Source organism: Otolemur garnettii, unplaced genomic scaffold, assembly GCF_000181295.1.
Source record: "Otolemur garnettii isolate 467f Iridium unplaced genomic scaffold, OtoGar3 scaffold00029, whole genome shotgun sequence".
In the NCBI taxonomy this organism is placed as follows: domain Eukaryota; kingdom Metazoa; phylum Chordata; class Mammalia; order Primates; family Galagidae; genus Otolemur; species Otolemur garnettii.
In genome coordinates this window covers 9,666,744-9,690,813 of record NW_003852424.1, presented here as the reverse complement: position 1 = coordinate 9,690,813, position 24,070 = coordinate 9,666,744, and the positions used below count along the sequence as shown (strand labels likewise).

At 40.4% G+C, this 24,070-nt stretch overlaps 1 protein-coding gene across 1 annotated transcript in view; it reads right to left on the bottom strand.

The window, feature by feature from the left end:
* The window catches only part of AKAP13 (A-kinase anchoring protein 13), a 298,016-nt gene that overhangs the window by 192,505 nt on the left and 81,441 nt on the right, over positions 1-24,070 (bottom strand). The window contains exon 2 of the mRNA XM_023512618.1: positions 23,362-23,405. Within this exon, the coding sequence (XP_023368386.1) occupies positions 23,362-23,394 (33 nt within the window). The 5' untranslated portion in view covers positions 23,395-23,405. The remainder of the gene's footprint in view (positions 1-23,361; positions 23,406-24,070) is intronic.

Sequence of the window (24,070 nt, the reverse complement as noted above, 5' to 3'; positions counted from 1 at the left end):
TGTAAGGGCACTCTGATGTGCACAGAACAATAAAATCGCCTAATGACTGACTTCTCAAAACACACCCCCATCTCTCCATGGCTACATAGGAAAGCCCCCAGACGTGTTCAGCTCTTGGTCTATCTTTGGTTGTATGGCTCTTCTAACAGTTTGTGTTTTCTGACCATGTGGCACGGCTGCTCCTCTTTATCTATGCCAACATTAAGCCCTTGGAATCAGACAAAAATCTTAAGCCAACAATTTCACCCACAACAATGCAACTATTTGGAAAGTAAGACATCTACCTTTGTCTTTTACTTGCAAATATTCTTTAGCAATTTTTATATGTTTTTAAATCAGGACAAGTGGCTAACTTAAATACAGACTATAAAATACAGCCCTAATTACCATTCTTCCAATTATAAATACTACATAATTTGTGTTGTAACCATAACAAAAGATTTTAAAACATCAAGGTTAAAAGCACTGAGAATTAATATTATGCAAATCTAAATAACACACTAGGGAAAAACCATTTTAGAGAAAGACAAGATGTTTTAGCATTATAATTATAGGCATGAATTCTCATCACATCTAGCATTTGTTTCTGTTCCTTTTTGGCAACAATTAAAAACTATAAGAGAACCATGCCACCCTGTGGCCATAACTTATTAAGCACAGGAACATAATTGAGTAGAAGATAATTTTTCACTTAAAAGTAAAAAGGGAAATCATAAAGTCAACTTGGGTACCAAATCCATTAACGGCAATGCTCCAGTAGTAAATTCGAGAAATAGAACTTGAGTATTTCCCAAATCCCTAAGTCTGTATCTTATCCCTAGTGCCTTGTACAACACTCTACACACGGTAAGGTGCCAAAAATCTGCTGAATGCAACATAAAGTCAGAATGAACTATAATTTCCAAGCTTAAACTTACTTTGTCAAAAAGTTACTTATTAACACAATAACTGTTTTTGGAAGTAGAGCATTTCAAGGCACCCTAACACAAGGACTCTCACAGTTGGTAAAATAGAACGAACGCTGATTTAAGTCACTACTCAGAACTATACTTTCACCGTGTACATAAGACCTTTTCTTGGAAACATTTTTGAAAAGCTTAGGCTAGAAAATGTTTAATATCCTTTGGCATGATGCAAATAGTTAAGATGCCTGCAGAGCATATGAAAAGAGTCAATTTCTTTCTTTCTTTCTTTCTTTTTTTGAGACAGAGCCTCAAGCTGTCCCCCTGGGTAGAGTACCGTGGCATCACAGCTCACAGCAACCTCCAACTCCTGGGCTCAAGTGAGTCTCCTGCCTCCGCCTTCCAAGTAGCTGGGACCACAGGTGCCTGCCCCAACACCTGGCTATTTTTTTTTTTGGTTGCAGCCATCATTGTTGTTTGGCGGGCTTGGACTGGATTCAAACCCGCCACCTTAGGTGTATGTGGCTGGCAGAGTCAATTTCTTAAAGTATTAAAATATTATTATAACTTGAAAAAAGTGCAAATAAAAGTGCAGAAGTTTCTTCCTTTACAGCACAAGGAAGGTGGCAAACCATAACCCATAAGCCTAAACCTAGTCCCACCCCTCAACCACTTGTTTTTGTGTGACTCACAAGCTGAAAAAAAATTTTTTTTAATTTTTTAATGGTTGGGGAGAAAAATCAAAAGAAGGCCTTATAACATGAAAAATACGAAATTCAAATTTCAGTTTCCACAAATAAAAGTTTTATTGTTACTTAGCCATGCCCATTCATTTATACATGGCTACTTCTGCAGTACAGTGGAGCCACAGCAGGTGAGTGATTACAATAAGGACCTTATGGCCCACAGTTTAAATTATTTAGAAATTTAAAAAAATTATTATTATTATAATTATTTTTATTTTTTTATTTTAACCTGGAACTCTAAGAATATATCAAGATCAAGGAAGGATTTTCTCTCCACATGAGACCCAATATCTTGCTGGGAGGCTTTCCATCCCCCAAGACAAGCGGGGTCTTCCTCTGGGATCAGGGGAGATGCCTAACATTAAAAAGGTGAAATCATTTTAACAAAGTTTTCAATATCAACCTCTTTTTTTCACTCCCAAAGGCAAAATAAGATATAAACTGCTTTCATACATTTAGTGCCTTTTTAAAAAACGTTAAGTCATACTACTTTATGCTCAAAATATCCAGAAGAAGGGAAAAGGCCTGGTTCACTTCAAAGGCACTTGAAATTTAGATCCCAAAAACACTTGAATTAAAGTAGCTGTTTTCCTTGAAGGAGTATTCTCCCCACACCTATGAAGTCATTGAGCGCAAATAACAAACTCCGCATTTCAGCCTCGTGACTCCTATTTTACTGAAGTAGTACCTAGTATCTGCTTCTACTTAAAACAACCTTGGAAGATTATATGAGAAGAACAGTGATAAAAAAATAAACATGAAAAACAGATGAGGTAACAACTTTTGTGAGGTGTTGCTTTAAGCCTGGGTTAGGGTATGTACAAGATGAGCCTGAAACATTCTACTTTGACAGAAAATAAGAGGTACTAAAAAAAAAAAAAAAAAAAAAATGACAGAACCATCTCAAGGACTTAGAAGCCAGAGGGAAGTGGCTTCCTGTGGACAATACAAGGATTAAACAATTAAGAATAGTAATAAATTACAAGAAATTTTGTAAAAAATAGGAAGTCAAGAGTCCACACTAACTTAAAGATAGATAGATTGCAGAAGGAAGGACTCCAAGCACAGAAGAATGACAAGAGCCACCTGGTAAATGCAGACAAACTGGAGGAGTAATAAAATCACCATTCTGTAACCACAAAGGTAAAGACAGATCTCGGCAAAAAATTACCAATGGCTGGTCAACACAGGGGAAATACTGACAAGCAACAAGATTCCTATTTACAGTGTCTGTAAGTGTCCCCCCACCAGACTTTGTATTAGTTACAAGGAAGGGGAAAAATACTTATACAGTGAAATCTGCCACTACCTTCACCAGGTAATCAAAATAGACATCTCAATAAAGACAGATAGGACAGTGTGTTTCCAGAGCGGCACCCTGAGAAGGGCACAACGTAACCTATGCAGCACTCTAACCAAGCATGTAAAGCCTCAATCTAATCACAAGGACACATTAGACAGTGAGAAATGTTCTACTAAGAAAAAGGAGAGGACGCTGTTTCCTTCAAAAGTGCCAGTGCCATAAAAGATAAAATCAGTGACATGTTCCAGATTAAGGGATAAGAGACATGACTACTAAAACCAAGATCCCTACTGTGATTATGTAAGAGATTATCCCTGTTCTTAGGAAATACACATAGAAGTAATTTAGAAATAAAGAGCCAGAATATATGCAACTTAACTTACTAACAGAGTTTAGGGAAAACTTGTCAGTGTGTTCAGGTAAACAGCTAGACTGCAAATAGTAAAGCAATTGGGGTAAAATGTTAACAACAGGTGCCGTCCTAAGTACAGGGAAGTTGTGCAAGGACAAGCACAGAGTCCACGCTCTCAGTGTGGGGCCAAGTACCAAAAGAGCATTAACCTTGGCTCGGCTCCCGTAGCACAGTGGTTACAGCGCCAGCCACATTTCACCAAGGCTGGCAGGTTTGAACCTGGCGCAGGCCAGCTAAACAACAACTGCAACAAAAAATAGCTGGGCTTTGTGGCAGGCGCCTGTAGTCCCTGCTACTTGGGAGGCTGAGGCAAGAGAACAGCTTGAGCCCAAGAGTTTGAGTTTGCTTGTGAGCTGTGACACCATGGCACCCTACCCAGGGAGACAGAGTGAGACTCTGTCTCAAAACAAAAACAAAAACAAAAACATTAACCTTGCTAACATGATAGAGCTTTTTTTTTTTTTCAGGAAAATTTGGGGGGGGGGGATTATTTTGAGACAGGATCTTGCTCTGTCACCCAGGCTAGACTGCAATGGTGTCATCTTCCTAGGCTCAATCAAACCTCCTGCCTCAGCCTGTCAAGTAGCTAGGACTACCAGCAAGCAGTACCAGCTAATTTTTCATAGAGACAGGGTCTCACTCATGCTCAGGCTAAAGTGGAACTCCTAGCCTTCAGTGATCCTCTCGCCTCTGGCTCCCATAGTGCTAGGATTACAGGTGTAAGCCACTGTGCCCAGCCAATGACAGCTCTGTCCATACCTGTACTGACAGAGCTTCCCATATCCCTAGTCTTGAATTCCTGTAACTGTATGTGGGCATGAGTTTCTCCTACTAGGTCAGCATCCCCTTCCTAATGCTAACATAAAACTATTATCTTAAATACACCTACTACTACTTAGAATCCAAATTCATATGATTTTCCAACTTCATAATTTTGCAACATGAAGATACGGGCAAATTCTTAAAGATTTTCAGGCACATCTATTTGGTCCATTAAAACAAAGCCAGTAGATGGCGCTCATAAAATCTATTGAGATTGAGAATCCAGATAGAAAAGGAATCAAATTTCAAGAAGTTTGGAAATCAATTAATATGTGGTCCCCTTAATGGAAAATGTCCCTTAAAAAGAAGAGTGTTTTTAATAGTTCTAAGCTGGGCACAGCAGCACCTGCCTATAATCCCAACTACTGGAGACAGAAATGGGAGGACTGCTTGTGTCCTTTGTTGTCAAGGCCAGCCTGGGCAACAAAGTAAGACACAGTGTCAAAAAACAAAACCAAACCACTGAGAGTACAAATTCCTTTTGGTTCAACACACAACCCTACCTCTCATTTTATTTTGTTAAGCAAAGCTAAACTGGATGGAAGGTGTTGGCTTTCCCTAGTGGCTTTACAAACACTCTCCCCCAAACTCTCCTCACAAATGTTTCACAACTCTCTGTCACTACTGGAATGACTGATGAAGTCAAAGCTGAAGGAGTATTTTTCTTTTCTTTTCTTTTTTTATTGGCCAGGGCTGGGTTTGAACCCGCCACCTCCGGCACATGGGGCCAGCCAGAGCCACAGGTGCGGCCCTGAAAGAGTATTTTTCAAACAGGACCAGATAATTGGTTGAAGTGCAGACAACATAATAGATTTTTATTATTTTTATTAATTCTTGATAAAAATTTAATGAAAGAGTTGAAAGGGATTAACTACTATAAAATCCATCTCTCTGGCTCCCCATGCCTCTTGCCCTTCTAGGAAGTAGATGCTCACGTTTATGCTCTGCTACTCTGTCATGTTTAAGGCTCAGTCTTACTACTGGTTGCACTGTTTAATCATGCTGCTCCCTTTACCTGTCGCACTGATGAGAGGGAGAGAGGAACGCACAAAACAAGAAAGACAATGCCTCTCTGTCCTGAGTAGAAACAGGGGCCCTTCCTGAGAGCAAAGGCCTCCTTGCCTGCTCTGACACATACTAGGCCTCACCCACTGCATGCAGACAAGGTCCCCCTGAGTCCTTGAGCCCATCAGGTCTGCATGACAGGCATGTGTGCATGGGCAATGCCGAAGGAGGGCACACCAGCAGGTCAGCCGAATCCCATCTGCTCACCAGTCATTCCACCAACAGAGACCACAGAAAAGAGATTTCAAAGTTGGCAAGTCCAACACTGTCGACTACAACAAGATAAAGAAGAGAAGTTGCAAAGACAGAACAGGGGCATCGCTGGGAAGGGGAGCCTACAGTACTGAAGAGGACCACGGGCTTTGAAACCACATGACTCAGATCCAGCTTCCCTCTTCCCTTACTTTACTACCTTTGTGTCCTCAAGCCGTGTGCTCAACACAGCTGTTTCTGGTAGAAGCGACCTTAAATCCTTTGAGGGAACTGCTGGACAATCTCTAGGAGAGTAGAAACTGCATATATTATATTGTACATTCCCATATCTGAAGTGCATAAAACTATAATGGTTCTTGCATAAAATGCTTACTATGTGTGAGCATTGTTTTAAAAGTTTTACAGATATAAAAGTTTACTACTTAATCCTCTCACTACCAAATAAAGTAATAAAGTATTTTAATAAAGTATACTAAGAACCCAGCATACAACAGGCACAAAATAAATGGTCCCATCTATTCCTGAGAAAATAAAAATACACTACATTTCAGAATCTCCATATCTTTATCTCCCTTTTCAATCTCTTCTAGTAAAACATACTATTTCTCAGAGCCCAAAAATACACAAAGCAACAAATTTTACTCTCTTTTAGTTTGACTTAGGTGAAGAATTTTCACTGGATGGCAAATTGGCTTTATAAAACCTTCTGAAATGCAGTCATAAGGGAATGTAAAAGACGTTTAAAAAATTCATCAGCTTAGTTTTACAGGCACATCTTCAAGCTTTCTAATTCATAACAAATATCTCTATAGGCATTAAATGACCCACAGTACTTAAAAACCATAATAGTAGTAAGAAAAAATATCATTTCAGATATTATCATTTTTCTTATCAAGTATTACTAATAAAACCATTTAACATGAATAACAGTTTTGAGATGTTTTCCTTTTTACGTATTCCAATTTTTAAAAAGAAATACATTAGTTTTATGAAAATCTGTCTAGGGTACATTATACGTATTTCTAAGCCTTCTTAATTACTGGTAAGAGTCAGGGAGGAAGACTAATTGAGCAACTGCTCTATAGTAGGACCTTTACACGTGAGAACAACAAATTTAACTGTGAGCAACTGCTATGTGCTAGGATGTTTACGTGTGAGAACAACATATTTAACTGTTGGCTCAGCGCCTATAGCTCAGCAGTCAGGGTGCCAGCCACATGCACTGAGGCTGGTGGGTTTGAACCTGGCCCCAGCCTGCTAGCCGAGCGTTGTGGCAGGTGCCTGTAGTCCACTCACTGGGGAGGCTGAGGAAAGATAATCACTTAAGCCCAAATGTTTGAGGTTGCTGTGAGCTGTTGATGCCAGGGTCCTCTACCAAGAGCGACACAATGAGACTGTGTCTCAAAAAAACAAAACAAAACAAAACAAAACAAACCATATTTAACTGTTTAAGATTATATTTTATTATACATGAAGCAATTCTCTAAGTGTCTTATACTTAGTAAATACTCCATAAATGCTGGATATTACTAGCGTGTTTAAATCCATGTTTAATTCTCATAAAGGAGGAGGGAACCTACTATGTGACCTTCCAGATCTTTGAGTGCAGTCTTTTAACTAAATCCAAATTTTACAGAACAAATCCTTTTGATAAAGACATGTATTCTGCTAACTGTGGATTCGGTTAAGGGGCCGCACTTGGGGACCTGGAGGGACACAGTTTCTCCTTATCTACTGGACTCTTAAGCCCTTGCATTTTCCTCAACAAAGTGTTTGTTGCATTACCTGGCAGACAAACACTCTGAATCTCTAGAAGTACAGGCTTTTAGTCTTCCTCCAAACCTAGAGCCCAGAAACTCTAAGAGTGTGGGTCAGCAATGTGGTGATACCAATGCACTCTTAAGTTTGCACTGAACCAGTGGCCCCAGAGCACTGTGCCAGTGATTACTGTACCAGTAATCACTGTGCCAGTGATTAGGTCCAGCATCTGTCCCTAAATGGTTCCTCTTCTTCCCAACTGTAATTCTCACTGTCTCATTCTGCCTTACAATTCCCAATTGTAATTCTCACTGTCTCATTCTGCCTTAAATAATCCCATTAATACCCTTATTTCCAAAGTTCTGGGCAAGAGCCAACCTCATTCCCACACCATGCAGGGTTAAGACCAGACACCACAACGATATCCTGACACATCATTAGGAACCTGGGCTTCTCAAGTAAGGAAGGCCTGGTTTGAATTCCATCATCATTTACTAGCTGTATAACCTCAGCAAGTGACAGAGGTTCCCTGACCCCATTTCTCCATCTTTCAGACATAGAAAACAATACTTATCTCATGCAACTGTCACAAATATTAAATGAGAAAATGATGGCAGGACACATAGCATAGTGAATAAGCAGGTGTGAATAAATGGATGCTCTTATGATTACCATTTTAATACAATACACAATTCCACCAGCCTCTACTGCATATGAATATACACACGTACATCATGGCAAATGAAAAATCAACACCACAATCCCATCCTCACCAGAAAGACTGCGGATAGAATTTTAGTACAACATTTCTTAAAACACCCATTTCTGTCTCACAGTAAATGAGAAGAAGCACCTTTAATTCTGAGACTTAATAAGATAGAGACAACATATAATCATACTCAGAGATGTGGTAAGATGTGGTAAGAATAAAACACAAGTTTCCTAGAGATCTGGTAAAACAGGAATTTATGAAGGAACAACAGTGCCTGTAATACCCACAGTAGTAGCTCCTTAGTACTGGCCTGGGATGTCTTAGCCATACAGGACAGGACAGGACAGACTAAGTCAGCAGAACTTAATAACCTTTACTCAAAGTAGAATTTAGGGATACCAGAGTTTTCTGAGAAGGAATTTGTATTCATGAGAGTCAAGAATATGACAGGAATGGTAGGAAATGTACCCACAACCAGATTGGCGAGTCCCATGAACCAAAAAAGGAATGTACCATTGCCTGAGCAGTAAGATAAAACTCACATTTCCTTCTGTGGACATAACAAAAGAGAGACAGCTGAGAATTCCACCCTAGCCGCCAGATGCTCTGTATATCACATGGGGTCAGCAGTTAATACAAACAGAGCTTTGAGAAGGGCCCCAAGGATGCCAAGCTCTTTCCTGGCTTAAAAAAAAGAGTAACAAAATTCTGAGTACAGGTGAGTTCTGTATACTTAAAGATAAATACCCTAAGTTATAAAAGCATGCAAAAGAAAACAAGCAGAATCTCTGGAAGAGAAATGTATAGGAATGAGAAAAAGTACTAAAGATGTATATCACTAATCCATTAATCAATCAATAAGTTTGTGTACCTTTCAGAAAAATGTAATTTCTCCATCCCTCCTAGACATAGAATCAGTGGACTGACTTTACAAATCTAGCGAACAGCCTCAATTTCAGGTGACTTAGCAAATCCCAAAGAAAGCAATGAAAATTTTTAAACCAACTTTCTAGAACTTTAAAATGTAAATCTTCCTGTCTCAGTTTCCCCATCTGTAAAACAACTGCTCCTAATTCATAGGTTTGTCAGACCAATAAAATGAGATAAATGTGGTAAGAAGCAAATACAGAATTCCAAGTAATCCACACACAACACAGAAATATTAAGACTATTTTGGCTGGAATTTCAGTTTTTCACCTAGTGTCAGTCCCAGGTTGTCACTAAGGGCGAGCGTCCTAGAGGCTCCACTCATTGGTCAAAGCAAAGTGACACTCTGTCGCTGGATCCAGGTCACAAAGTCGCCCTGTGTGGTTCCAACTCTTCACTAATGAACTACAGTAGCTTTCCCTGTGGGGCCATAATCTTAACAAAGAAAAGACCTCATCCTTGGCTGATCAGATGTTTATAACCATCAGTGCATGAAGCAAAGCTCTTTCCTGAATAACAGCTTCAATTCTACTCAGAAACACTCAAACACTAAGCACCTATTCCATACAAGGTACTGTCGTGGAAGCCAAAGTAAAAACGAGAGCAATTAAAAACAATAAATTAAATATAAAGTTCCAGCCCTCAATGCACACAATCAAATAAATGGGAAAAGGCGTGGACACAAAAGCACACTCAAGTGTTCAAGGTGTTACAAGATAGTCTTTACAGACAGTTGGAGCACAAGAGGAGGAGTGACAGATGCCACAGGAGGGTGAAGGCCCAGGAAGGGCCCCAGAGAGGCAAGTGGCAGGAAATGAATCCTGAAAGATGAGCGGATTTCCTTGTGCACCTGTCAGCGGGGGAAGGGTGATTTCAGACAGAGGAAGAGATGCACTAACAGTTTCACATGGCTAAAGGCTGGCTTAGAGAGAGCTGGAAGTGGTTTACCTGAAGAGCCACTGACTCAGCATGGGGTCCATAGCTAGGGATTTTTCAAGTCTCAAATGCTGACATCAAAATACTGCTTGTATTTATGTCTGTCTCAGCAGCCTGCCTACCACTTCATTCCAAAACCTACTGCTCTTACCAATTCTATGTGCATGAAGCCTTGCTTTGCCACTACTAGAAAGCAGAAAGAACTACTGAGAAATTCTAAATAATATAAAAATACTGTGGGGAAAAAATGTCAAGTGTTAACTTCCCTAATTATCCTCTGAAAATCACCACTATCTCTTACTAAAAGATAACCAACCCTGTGTTCAATAGTACACAGCTTGATATTATTGTAAGCCAATGAACTAGCAATAATTTACTCAGGAAACTAGCTTTAAAAAAGAAGCCACAAATCTGTTCTTCTGAAATAACATCCTACTTAATTCTTGTACTTTCCCACGTACCTTCACAGGTAAGCACTTCTGACGGGTTACACAATCACTTCTGTAAAAAGACATAAATGTACCCAAACTGTCCTTTTTTGTTCATTCATAAACTTCGGTGTCCATCAGAATCACCTGAAGGGCTTATTAAAAAATGGAGTGTTGGGCCCCACCCACCGGCACGAGGTATAGGTCTGGGCTGGGACGTGAAGATCTGTCTTTCTGCCAACTCCTCAGTGATGCTCACAGCTGCTGCTGCTGGGGCCTTCACTGTGAGCACAATCCAGGTGGCAGTCACTCCAGGCAAACCCACATTCCAGTTATGCTGTGGGTTAACAACCATCAGAGGATCTATGTCTTATATTCAAACAAGGACTGGCAAGTAGAGTTCAGTGCTGACAGCAACTTCTAAATGCAGATGTGATTGGATACTGGGCTTGGAACTACCCAGGTCAAGAGAGGATGGCATCACTTAGATTAAACAGAAAGAGCAAAGTTTGGGGTTCAGATCCCTGCTTCGCAAAATGTAATTTTTTTTTTTTTTGGTAGAGACAGAGTCTCACTTTGTCGCCCTCAGTAGAGTACCGTGGCATCACAGCTTACAGCAACCTCCAACTCCTGGGCTTAGGCAATTCTCTTGCCTCAGCCTCCCGAGAAGCTGGGACTACATACAGGCGCCTGCCAAAACGCTCGACTATTTTTTTGTTGTGGTTTGGCCAGGGCCAGGTTTGAACCCACCACCCTCAGTATGTGGGGCCAGTGCCCTACACACTGAGCTACCTGCACGGCCCTGCAAAATGTAATTTTTATATGCTTTCGAACTATGTCAAAATTAAGGATCTTTTTAAAAACTGCCTGTATTTAAAGTTTTTATCCACCACTCATGCACTGTGTTTTATATGCCACCACACTCCAAGGCTGTTAAGATGACCTTACTGCTCTCTCTCAGGCTTCCAAGGCAGCTCCTCCAAATTGTTTATTCACTGGTGCTACAACTTTTTCCTGCTGCCTCTCTTAAGAAAGCCCTCAGTGGCCGAATCTGTGGCTCTCTGTAGTTTTCAGTCATTCTACCAAACAAAATCCGTATGTCGGATTCAAGGGCTCCACCATGCCTGTGTCCCACTCCACACTGTCAAAGTGCAGTAACAGGCCTCTTTCTCGAACAATCCCTCACTGTCCTCCCTCTACTCACTATTCCAGTACTACTTCCATCATGCTACCATGTGTCTGGTCAAAAGACCTCCAGCTGCTCTCCCTGGGGTCATCCTGTGAAAAACCCACATTTGTTAGCACTGGCCAAAATAATTTTCTGCAATAATGGACATATTCTCTATCTGCACTGCCCAATGTGGGAGCCACTAGCCACATGTGCCAACCCAGCACTTTGCAATGGCGGAACTGAATTTTTAATTTTATCTTATTCTAATTAATTTAAGTAGCCATGTGTGGCTAGTGACTACAATACTGAACACAGCATTTCTACATAATCTCATCTCCAAGTAAACTGTCCGCCCTAGTCAAGCAAGGCCCCTCACCACCCTAGTAATACTCTTCCATGTCCTACTCCAAGGACTGAACTTTCTCTGCCCACTCTGCTGTTCTTCCGTCTCTTCACAGCCTATCTATCTCAGCTGATAGAGCCTGGCTCTTCTGAAGCCTTCCCAATCATTTCCACCACATCTCATTCCTCTCCCTGCCATGACCCACTGCTGTCTGCACAGCTCACCTAGCACTTGAACAGCTCACTATCACCCAGAATGTAATTTAACTACTCATGCATCTGAGCCCCTACCTCACCAGTAAAAGAATCTATTCCTTTAGAAGATTCTCCCACTCCAGACCTCCTGTTTACCTAACATGTATTTTGCAAATACTTATTTTGAATGAATCAAAGGTATAGAATTTGTATTTCCATCTTCCTTGGAGAGCATACTTCTCTTCACTAGTACAAAATGAAATTTTTAACCCCTGCACATTTCAAAGCTTGGGAAACACAATGTTATTGTAAAAGAATCTTGCAGACAGACCCCAGAAAGTCTTTGACCTATGTATTTCTGGCTGTTCTGAAAATGCCAAGGAAAAATAAGAAAATACTACTTGCAAATGTAAAATCCATTAACTTCAAAGCAAATTTCTGGAAACTGATTAAGAAGTCCAGACCAGGCATGGTGGCTCACGCCTGTAATCCTAGCACTCGGTATGGCCAAGGCAAATGGATTGCTTGAGCTCAAGAGTTCAAGACCAGCCTGAGCAAAAGTGAGACCCTATCTCTAGTAAAAATTGAAAAACTGAGGTTAAGAGGATCAAGATTGGAGGTTGCTGTCAGCTATGACACTATGGCACTCTACCCAGGGCGACAGCTTGAGACTCTGTCTCAAAAAAAAAAGAAAAGAAAAGAAGTCCAACAGAAGAAAACTGAAATTCTTAATCTACAAAACCATCCAAAGATAGATTGAGGAACACTTGATTTCCTTATTCCTTCTGGCACTAGTGACAAAGTGCTGTTGTTTAAATTATGTTCTTAGATCTGGCTAGACAGGGCCACTGGTCTACAAAATGTTGGAGCAGACCCATCAGAAATGTAATTTTAAGGGGTGGCACCTTTGGCTCAAAGGAGTAGGGCACCGGCCCCATATACCAGAAGTGGTGTGTTCAAATCCAGCCCTGGCCAAAAACTGCAAAAAAAAAGAAAGAAATGTAATTTTAAGGCAAGGGCAGGCAATCCATTTAAGAGATAAGGCGGCTGATAAGGCTTTATGCAGGAGCCAAATGTAACTTAACAGCCAGGTTATTTATTTCAGCTCCTACTGTGGAAACACATTTCCTAGGAAGAAGAATAAAACTGTACCGTTACCAAATTGGTCTTTTTCCATACAATGAGGCTGCTGAGAACCTAAGCTCCATGGCCCTGCAAATATTTGATGACTTACATGTTCTATACTTGTTCAGGAATAAATGTTTTTAACTGATAAAAATTCTAAAGCCTTCTCCTTCTCGATACAGTATCTCCACTCACAGCCTTGTCTTCTGGTATTGTCTGGGCTCTGACATCTGTTCTAATCAGTATAAAGAGAGCCCATTAATCCCCTGACAAAGTCCAAGTCTTCACTGAGGCTAGAAACAAAAGTCCAGAATGAACAAGAACTCAATGTGATGGGGGAAAAAATCACTCTCATCAAAGTTCTTCTCAATATCTAAATGCAAGTCCAACAGATTTCCCTTCTTTAAAAGAGATCTAAGGGAAAAACAGCCAGGCGTTGTGCCAGGCGCCTGTAGTCCCAGCTACTTGGGAGGCTGAAGCAAGAGAATCGCTTAAGCCCAAGAGTTAGAGGTTGCTGTGAGCTGTGATGCCACAGCACTCTATCTACCCAGGGGGGGCACAGCGAGACTCTCACTAAAAAAAAAAGAAAAGAGAGGGAGAGAGAGATCTGAAGGAAAGGGGAACCTTTAGAGCCAGTCATAGGATCTGAACCAACCCTACATCCACTGCAGCTGTGAAACCTTATACAAGTTAGCTGCCCATGTGAACCCTCACTTCCTTGGCTAAACAGTGAAAATATTAACCAAGCCATCTGTCTGTTGTGAAGACTAACCAGACAATGTGTATTAAATGCTGACCATGGTACCTTGCCAAACGCAGGTTCTCAACCCACACCAGCAACCTAACTTTCCCTTCCTCAAGATAAAAGAGAATAATGTCATTCTAAGGAACAGTACCTACTGGAACAGAAATAGTTAAAATTGCTAGAGATTGTTTTGTTTTGCACTTTTTTTAATAAAGAAAGGCATCCAGTGCCAGATACTCTTTCTTGTGATGTTTCTCTGTTGTCAGGATGTTTCTGTCCTTCCCAGAAGCAGCAAAGACGTTTGTTACTGAAGAAAAAGAGGAAGGAGGACATAATAAGCTAGATCTGATGGGGTTCTGGAAATTTATTTTGTAATTGGAATGACTCTTCCCCTCGAAAATCTAATAAATGTGGGTTTCATCCCAAACATATGGCAGGTAATGATTATTATCCCATATATTACATTGGAGGAGGAGATGGAACAGAATTTAGATCCGAGGATCTCTCTGGCTTTGAAAGTACTTAATTTGTAGGGGAAAAAAATAAAAGCCTTTGGTTTTCCTACAGGAGACCCAGAGATGTGTTCAATAACTCAACAGACTACAACTAGTAGAGACACAGAAAAGCAAGTTTGTAACTGAAGAATCTGAAATATGCACCCCCAACTTTCCCTCTTTTAATGTGTTCTTAACGTTTTTGTTAGTGAATCATTAGCATCCAATATAACACCTGGGTTGGTGTTAGGTCCACCAATTGACTTTGGGAGTTATAGCTGTACGTATCATCAACTACAAAGTGTCTAATGCCTGGTAGAACACTTTGGAAGCCAGTAAGACCATTATTCTAATATAGAAAAAGCACTGAAGAACTGCAGGAGCTGTACCATGCAACAGAAATGCTCAGTTACTCTGACCGGTCTGGCCAATAAATCACTATGCTTTTAAAGAGGCTCTAAGATGAACTCTCTGACCACATACTTTACTGAGATGGCTAATTATGACTTCCCTCTATCCAAAGTCATAGTACACATTTTAACTATTTCTTGTAAGAGGGATTTCAAATAACTGTAAACTATTCTTTAGTGTGTCAACAGTCCCTGAAGACACTGTACTCCTTACCTGTTTACACCACCAAGAAAGAAGCTCAACAATACCTTTTCAAATATTCCTCTCCTCTTCCAGTCTTCCAGTCATGACATTTTTTCCCCTCTGACTTAGCCCATTTATTCCAAGTCGCATACTGTAACTTCTCTGTGCATGTTCTCTGAGTCTGAAATTCAAACTCAGCTGATCATGTGCAGATTCTGCTACCTGACCAGATCTATCATGATCCCCTGGGGAACAGCAGGCAAATCCCTCAATCTGTCTGAAGCTCAGTTTCCTCACTCTTCCAGAGCCTGGAATCAACTACTCCTAAAATACAATGATTCCTATGACTCATCAAATGTTTCACCAGTCCTGACCTCTCCCACAAAACACCCTCCCTGAGGCAGAGCTGACTGTGGGACATTCACTTGGGTGTAAAGCGATGAGAGGTCAGAGAATGGCTTTCTCTGACATATAAAGAATAGGATTCGTCCACGTCTCCTAATTCTTGCCACCTGCTATCTCCTTATAGATCCTCGGGCCTGGCCTAGCCAGATCTACCCTGGGGCCTGTGATAAGAGACCTCCAAAGACCCCTTTCCTTTTCCTTTGAAGTCTAAAAATCTTGCTTCCTTTTCAGCTGTTAGTCTGGGGGAGGAATTATTTATTGTTACTAGTATCCAGTTGCTAGGTAGCTAGATCCGGTGGTGCTTAGTGTGTGGGGGTGGTAATGGGGCCTATTTTGTTTGTTTTATAAATATCCTTCTAGTGTTTGACTTTTTCTTTCATCATCAGATAGCATCATCCCTTACTCCTTCTGGGAAAAGGCTATACTTTTAGTTTTAATAGTGAGAAGAATAAAGTTCTAGAACCAAAGAGTGTATGTACTATGTTCATAAAAAGTAACAGCAGTCACATGGTTTGCTATAAACAAGTGACTGAGATTGTAAGTCCCATAAAAACTAAAGATAATAATTCAAGATTCAAGAGATATAGGCACTATTTCTAGCATGCTTTTTTTTTTTAACTAGTTGAGTTAGGTATCTCACAGAATATATCTCTACAACAAAATTCCATCAAACACATTCAGCTACAGTCACAGGAGTGCTTAAGGCTTTCCTCCAATTGTAAGGTTATAGACACACAATACACATAATTATTATATTCATTTCTCTATCAGCATCACCTTCAATCACAACTGTGATATCATTAACTATTCAGGGCCCACACAAAATAAATAAGGAGATGAAACCTGAGAAACAGATGAGCAACTTTAGGAAAGTCAGTTCTATTAAAAAGAAGTGAATTTCACTTAAATTTTGGAAGCTTTATCTATATTTCATTCAACACTCACTATTTATTGAGTGCCTACTATGTTCTATATTAAAAATGGTTGTTACAGCTCAGTCAAGAATTACTTTTTTTTTCTTTTAAGACAGTGTTGCGGCTCAGCGCCTGTGGCTCAAGCAGCTAAGGCACCAGCCACATACACCTAAGGTGGTGGGTTTGAATCCAGCCGGGCCTGCCAAACAACGATGGCTGCAACCAAAAAATAGCCAGGCGCTGTGGCGAGTGCCTGTGGTCCCAGCTACTTGGGAGGCTGAGGCAGGAGACTCGCTTGAGCCCAGGAGTTGGAGGTTGCTGTGAGCTGAGATGCCACAGCTCTCTACCCAGGGGGATAGCTTGAGGCTCTGTCTCAAAAAAAAAAAAAAGACAGTGTTGCTCTGTTGCCAGGGTTAGAGTGCAATGGTGTCATCATAGCTCACTGTGACCTCAACTTCCTGGGCTCAAGTGATCATCCTGCCTCAGCCTCGAGAGTAGCTGGGACTTTACAGGTATGTGTCACCACACCCAGCTAAGTTTTTTTGTTTGTTTGTTTTTGTAGAGATGGGGGTCTCGCTTTTGATCAGTCTAGTCTCCAACTTCTGGGCTCAAGCACTCCTCCCATCTTGGCCCCCCAAAGTGCTAGAGGATTGTAGGCATGGGCCAGGATGCTCTACAGAGAATTACATTTCTTAACCCTATGAATCCACTAAAGTAGAAGCAATGTTCCGTTCAAACCCCAAGCAATTTATTACTCACAATGAGCTATCTGTTGACATTAGCCCTTTCACCTACATTCAAGGGCATACCTTACAGAGCACAAGGGTGCTCCATTTTAGGAAGATCCAATATGCAAAAAGCACTTCCAAACCAGAGACAACAACAGAGAGAAAAAGTGAACAACTACTCACACCATCTTCTTATAACACCCCATTTCTGTGGAACAGATAAATTAAGTGAATTCAACATCACTTCAAACAAGGGATCAAACTAACATCTGCAATAATAATAATAATCTGCACTACCACACGTCCTCCTAATGTGATACTCCAACAAGAACATCCATTTATGCCGCACTACTGCCAAAATCAAGAAAACATCATATAAACTCAAACTGCTATGAAATAACTGACCCATCATCTCCAAAAACGTCAGTATCATGAAAGACAAAGAAAATCCGAAGAACAATTCCTGATTAAGAGACCAAAGGAATACAAATCCTGGATTGGAGAAGAAAAGGAAAAGGATGCTATAAAGGGCATCACTTTCCGGGAAAATTAGAGAAACGAGATATGCAGTCACATCATACGGAGTATTACATCAATGTTACAATTCCTGTTTTTGTTAATTACACTGCAGTTATAAAAGAGACTGTCCTAGTTCTTAGGAAATATATGCTGAAATATTTAGGAAATGAGGTGCAATAATACAGAAAATGATAAGCAAATGTGATGAAATGGTTAAGAGATAAAAAGAGGTAAAGTTATTATATTCTTGTAATTTTCTGTAAATTTGAAATTGTAAGACTAGCATACTTATAAGAAAAAAGGTTTATTTGTGCAAGTATCTCTATGATTAAGAGCTGGGAGATTCTTGCGTTTTCTGCAACAGCTGGAACTTGGAATTTCAACAAGGCAGTTTGGTATACACAAGAAAACAAATGGCTTTGAGAATCACAGGATCTCGGTAAAGCCCACCGTTGCCTTTCCCGAGAGATGAACCACATTAAACTTATGTTTCCCTCTATGTTGGTGTGTTGAGGTATAACGAGAGCCACAATGTGACTTCCTCGAGCCTCATCACTGTCTATTTTCATAGACCTCTTCTTCCTGATGTTTTCTTGTTTGAGTCGCCTCCTTACTGTAATGTAAGTATTATGAGAACAGTGACCTTCTGTTTTATTCATGGCTAACAATCTCTAGCATCCAGAACAGGACGTGACCCAGAGATGGCACCTGAATGAAACAAAGAATTCTCCAGCATCAGCCAAAAATTCACTCCCAATCCTGATGTATGACTCCAATTAACTAAGTCTAGGAATGAGTGTCAAAGGCTCAAATGTAACCCATGTTTCTGGAACTCTCCACTCTTGACTCACTTTCCCTTCTCTACCACAGTCCACTATCCTAATTCCATCTGATCTTTTATCTTCTCAAAGAGTTCAGCTGTTCTCACAGTCAGAAATAATCAGCTTCTGGCTTGGTGCCTGTAGCTCAAGCAGCTAAGACGCCAGACATATAAACCAAAGCTGGCGGATTTGAATCCAGCCCGGGGCCTGCCAAACAACAGTGACAACTACAACCAAAAAAAAGCTGGATGTGGTCATGGGGGCCTGAAGTGCCAATTACTTGGGAGGCTGAGGCAAGAGAATCACTTAAACTCAGGAGTTAAGAGGTTGTTGTGAGCTGTGATGCCACAGCACTCTACCTAGGGTGATGGCTTGAGGCTCTGTCTCAAAAAAAAAAAGTGCTGTCCCCATATTCTGAAGGTGGCAGGTTAATAAAAAAAAAAAAAAAAAAAAGAAAAAAAGAAATATCAGCTTCTTACAGATCACACAAACTATCTCTACATCAAAACCAATGTCCTTGCTCCATAATTCACATCTCCTGCTATCAGTAAGACAACCCATGTGCCCTTCAATATGTTTAAAGAACAAGCTCATCGCCTCCTTCTATGTATCTGACAATGGCACGGGTTGTCACTCAAATTCTCGAGCAACTGTCATTCATTATTCTTTTTCACTTCCCATATTTAATAAAGCCTGACCTAGTGGTGTAACTACCTTGCCCAACACGAAGGCTGTACTCATGGAAACAGAGCTGACAGACAAGGAAACCAAGGCACAGCCATGTTTTAGCTACTGGTCTCCAAAGTTTCAGACCAGCGTTATGTACATTCCACTGTACACATTTCAACAGAAGTTAATTTCATTAAACTGCTTCATTCAAACATTCAATAGTACTGCTACCTGTAGAGTTTGTAAACTTTGTTACATGTTTAATTATTTGAATTTTTTTTTTTTTTTACTCAGACAGAGTATCAATTTGTCACCCTCGGTAGAGTCCTGATGTCATAGTTCATAGCAATCCCCAACTCTTGGGCTCAAGTAATTCTCTTGCCTCAGTCTCCCAAGTAGCTGGGACTACGGGCACCCACCACAACGCCTGGCTATTTTTGTTTGTTTGTTTGTTTAGCAAGCCCAAGCCAGGTTAGAACCCACCAGCCCTGGAGCACGTGGCCAGCACCCTAACCACTGAACTACAGGCGCCAGACTTCAACTTATTCTTATACATCTTTAAAGACTGATTAAAATATTTATTTGGAACCCAGCCTATTTTTCTTAACTCAGAGATAAGTTATCAGGATCTAGTATTTTTCCTTATTTAGTAGCATCTTCTCTTTTTTGCAGACAGTACTCGCCCCTAGCAGATCTCAAATATGAGCTAAAAGAAAAACTTCACTACCTTTCTCTTCTTTTGCTTATTGCTTCTTTCTCTAGGTGCAAAGAACTGAACCTCTGACTGAAGGACAATCATGTAACATCTACTTTTCTTCACCAGAAGTGCCTAAATCCCTGCAACTGGACTCAGTTCACTGAGAATCAAATATACCATCAATATCCTTTTAAGAGGGATAACAGGCTTGTCACCTGTAGCACAGTGGTCATGGCGCTGCCACATGCACCAAGACTGGCGGGTTCAAACCCAGTCCCACCCAGCTGGGCAATAATGACAACTGCAACATAAAAATAGCCAGGGATTGTGGCGGGCGCCTATAGTCCCAGCTACTTGGGAGGCAGAGGCAAGAGAATTGCTTAAGCCCAAGAGTTTGAGGTTGCTGTGAGCTGTGACACCACAGCACTCTCCCTAAGGAGCGACATAGTGAGACCCTGTCTCAAAAAAAAGGAAGGGGGGATAACAAAATGCCCCCTTAAGTATTATTGCTGATAGACAAACTTGAAGCCTGAAGTTTAAAGTAGAATTCTTCAACAGAACCTGCCCAATTCAATTAAACACATACAAGTAATCATATACAAAGCACTTTAAGAACATGCCTCAAAATGAAGCCCTGCTTCCCTATAGGATAGAACTTCTTTAAGCTTCACAAGGTTTACAGTGGTTTCTATGACTAAATGAAGAAAACAAAGGTTCAAACGGCAATTGTACTACCAATCACCTGTGCCATCTTATCATGCTATCTTCAGACTTCATTTCCTCATCTCTAAAACAGAGGCCTTTATAAACTCTAAAGTTCTAGATTCCACGATGGCAGGATTAGAAAGCTTCTAACTCAGCAGTTCTCAACCTATGGGTCACAACCCCTTTGTAACAATAAAAATGCATCCTGCACATCAGGTATTTACATCATGATTCAGAACAGTAGCAAAATTATAGTTATGAAGTAGCAACGAAAATAATTTTATGGTTGGGGGTCACCACAACATGAGAAACTGTATTAAAGGTTCGCAGCATTAGGAAGGTTGAGAACCACCGTTCTAACTGGCCTATCTACATCTACCCTCTCCTTCCCCATTATCCCTCTCCTAGCACTCATTTTCCTATTGCTGTTAAATTACCACAAACTCAGCGGCTTAAAACAACACAAATTTATTCTATTACAATTCTAGAGATCCTAGATCTGAAATAACTTTACTTGGCTAAAAATCAAAGTATCAGCAAGGCTGCATTCCAGGAGCTGCATTCCTTGGTTCATGGTCCCCTCCTTTATCTTTAAAGCCAGCAATGTATCATCAACAAATCTCTGACTCAGACCCCTGACTCTCCTAGCACCTTCTCTCACTTTGAAGAACTCCTGATTACTCTGGCCACTTAGATAATTCAAGATACTCTCCTACTACAATATCCTTAAGTTATGTCTGAAAAGTAGCCATGTATGTTAAATAAATATTCAAAGGTTCTGGTGATTAAGAAGTGAACATATTTGGGGGAGGCTTCCTTCCACCTACAATTATTTAGTTACATTAGCTCGCTAATAAAAAACACTTAATGGGGCTCAGTGCCCAAAGCCCAGTGGTTACTACGCCAGCCACATACACCGGGACTGGCAGGTTCAAACACGGCCCAGGCCTGCTATACAACAATGACGACAACAACAACAACAAAAATAGCAAACAGTTTGGCAATTTCTCGAAACATTAAACATTAATGAAGAGATAAGCCCAAGCAATTCAGCTCACAAGTATATACCCAAGGGAAATGAAAGCATGTGTCTACACCAACACTTGATGTTCACAGCGGCATTATTCAAAATAGCAAAAAAGTGGAAACAACTCAAATGTCAATCATGATGAACAGATAAGTAAAATGGAGTATATACTGGAATATTATTCATCAATAAAAGGAACAGAGTACTGATACATACTCTAACATGGATGAAGACTGAAAATATTATGCTAATGCTGGGCATGGTGGCTCATGCCTATAATCCCAGCACTCTGCGAGGCTGAGGTCGGTGGATGTCCTGAGCTTTAAGAGATCCAGTTTCAGACCAGCCTGAGCCAGAGAGAAAGCCTATCTCTACTAAAAATAGAAAAACTAGCTGGGTGTTGTGGTGCGGGCCTATAGTCCCAGCTACTCAGGAAACTGAGCAGGAGGATCCCTTGCATCCAGGAGGTTGTTATGAGCTGTTATACCACAGCATTCTACCAGGGTGACAGAGTAAGATGCTCTCTCGGGAAAAAAAAGAATATTATGCTAAGTGAAAAGCCAGCAATCACAAAAGGTCACATCTTGCAAGATTCCATATACATAGATTTTGAAATATCCAGAATAGGCAAATCAATAAATGCAGAAAGTAGGTAAGTGGTTGCCATGGGTTGAGAGGAACAGGAAATGGTGAGTGACTGCTAGGAGGGATGGCATTTCTTTTTGGGAAGATGAAAATGTTCCAAAGTTAGACAATGGTGATGATTACTCATCTCTGTGTATATATATTAAAAACCACTGTATCATACACCTTAAAGGGGAAAATTTGTGGCATGTTAATCATATCTCAATAAAGCTGTTCAAAAAATTCTATGGTACTCAGTTCACATGTAAAACTACTGGTAAACATAATTTATCTCCAGGTAGTCTAGAGAGAAAATAAGTATATATGATATCTTCTAAGAACATACATTTTTCTTTGTATATTTAACAGAAGCATCAACTACTCAGAAGAGCTGTATGAATGTTCTTTGTTGGAAAGGTAAATGACTATTATCACAACATGCTGAAAAATTAATAATACACAAAAGGAACTGTAACTTGAAAATCAACACATGGATGGCTCCTTAGTGGGCACAAAACAAAATCTCCACGCCTTTAGTCTTCCTTTGAAACTTAGTCTCATCCATCCTTTGAGACTCAGCCCCCATTACCCCCAGCACAAAGTCAGGCAGGCAGGCATTTCCACCACCCACCCTCCCACCACTTGGCAGCACCATGCTCACTGCTTCCCATCCTCATACCATCTGCTTTCTGCCTTCAACAAATGCTAGGGACGTTTTGCCCAACCAAGTGGTCCTTACTCTTCAGGGCGTGACTTAAGTCCTACCACAGAGTGTGGCAACCCAACATCCTCTGGTCTCCACAACACTCGTTAGAGAGTTTTCACCACCCCAATGCAAGTAATTCATTCTTACAACAATAAGAATGAAGGGTCCTGTACACGTTCCCTTTTATGGCCCTTTTCCATTTCATTTCATAATTCCCTCACTTTAAGGAGATGATACAACAGCTTCCACCCAGAGTCTGGAAGAAGAGAACATTCTTGCCAAATGACAGAGTGCCACCTAGTTGCAACTTGGGGTAACTCCCAGTGGCACTAGGAGGGAAACAGAAACACACTGCAGGTAAAAATAAGAAGTTACTGTACCACCTCGCAGGGCAATTTAATTTTTTCATATGTGCATCCTATTGCCCCAACTACACTACTTCACAAGTCTGACAGACATTATTTGTTTCATGCATACATTAGTCATTTAGTATTTACTAAATCAAACTTAATTTCTGAAGGGTCTTACCAAAATAAATTCCTGTGTAGATGTTTGAATTTTTCCTTAATAACATGATAGATTTATGGCATCAGAGTGTGAGTTTATTACAAGAACAAGACAAGTACAAGATAAAAAGAAAGCTATGATTTACTCACATATAATGGAGCTTGCTGTGGATTAAGTTTCATGACCCAGGACACTGTAACAGAAATGGAAGAAATAAGTGAGATTAAAAGTTGTTGCCAAAAATATAAACACCAACTACAGTCCCAAATGTCAAGCACAGCTCTTTTGAGTACAATCCCATTTCTGAGATTACTGCATACTCAACTGTATATTGTATACTAAGAGATTTGGGGAACAAGGGAGGTCAAGGATTGCAGAATTCCCTGTATCCCAGACTCAAATCTCTCAAGTGAGGAGAAAACCTTTCCAATTGAAAAATAAAGATAAATAGCTTCACTGTCACAGAAGTTTCAACAATAAACAGGATATTTAAAGCATTTACCAAAGCAAAATCATTGTATGTTCAATTACACTTTTACGTAACACGCCAAAACTCACAAAATGCTGCTTCCCAGGTACTCCCTCTAGTCTCACTAGGGAACTTGGGGGAGGGGGCAGGAAGAGGACCACTACTGCTCTCTTCCGTGCTGTCCCTCTCTCAGGCAAGGAAGGCAACAGTTTGCCTGTAGCAAGTCAAAGTCATCACCCTCCTCAAAATTAATAGCTGAATTTCCTGATGATTATTTTCACTAAATGAATTCTCACAAATCTTATTAAGAACTTTAGAAAAGTTCCAGGATTGTATAATACATTCTTAAACATTAAGAATTGCAAGTGGGCTTGGCGCCTGTGGCTCAA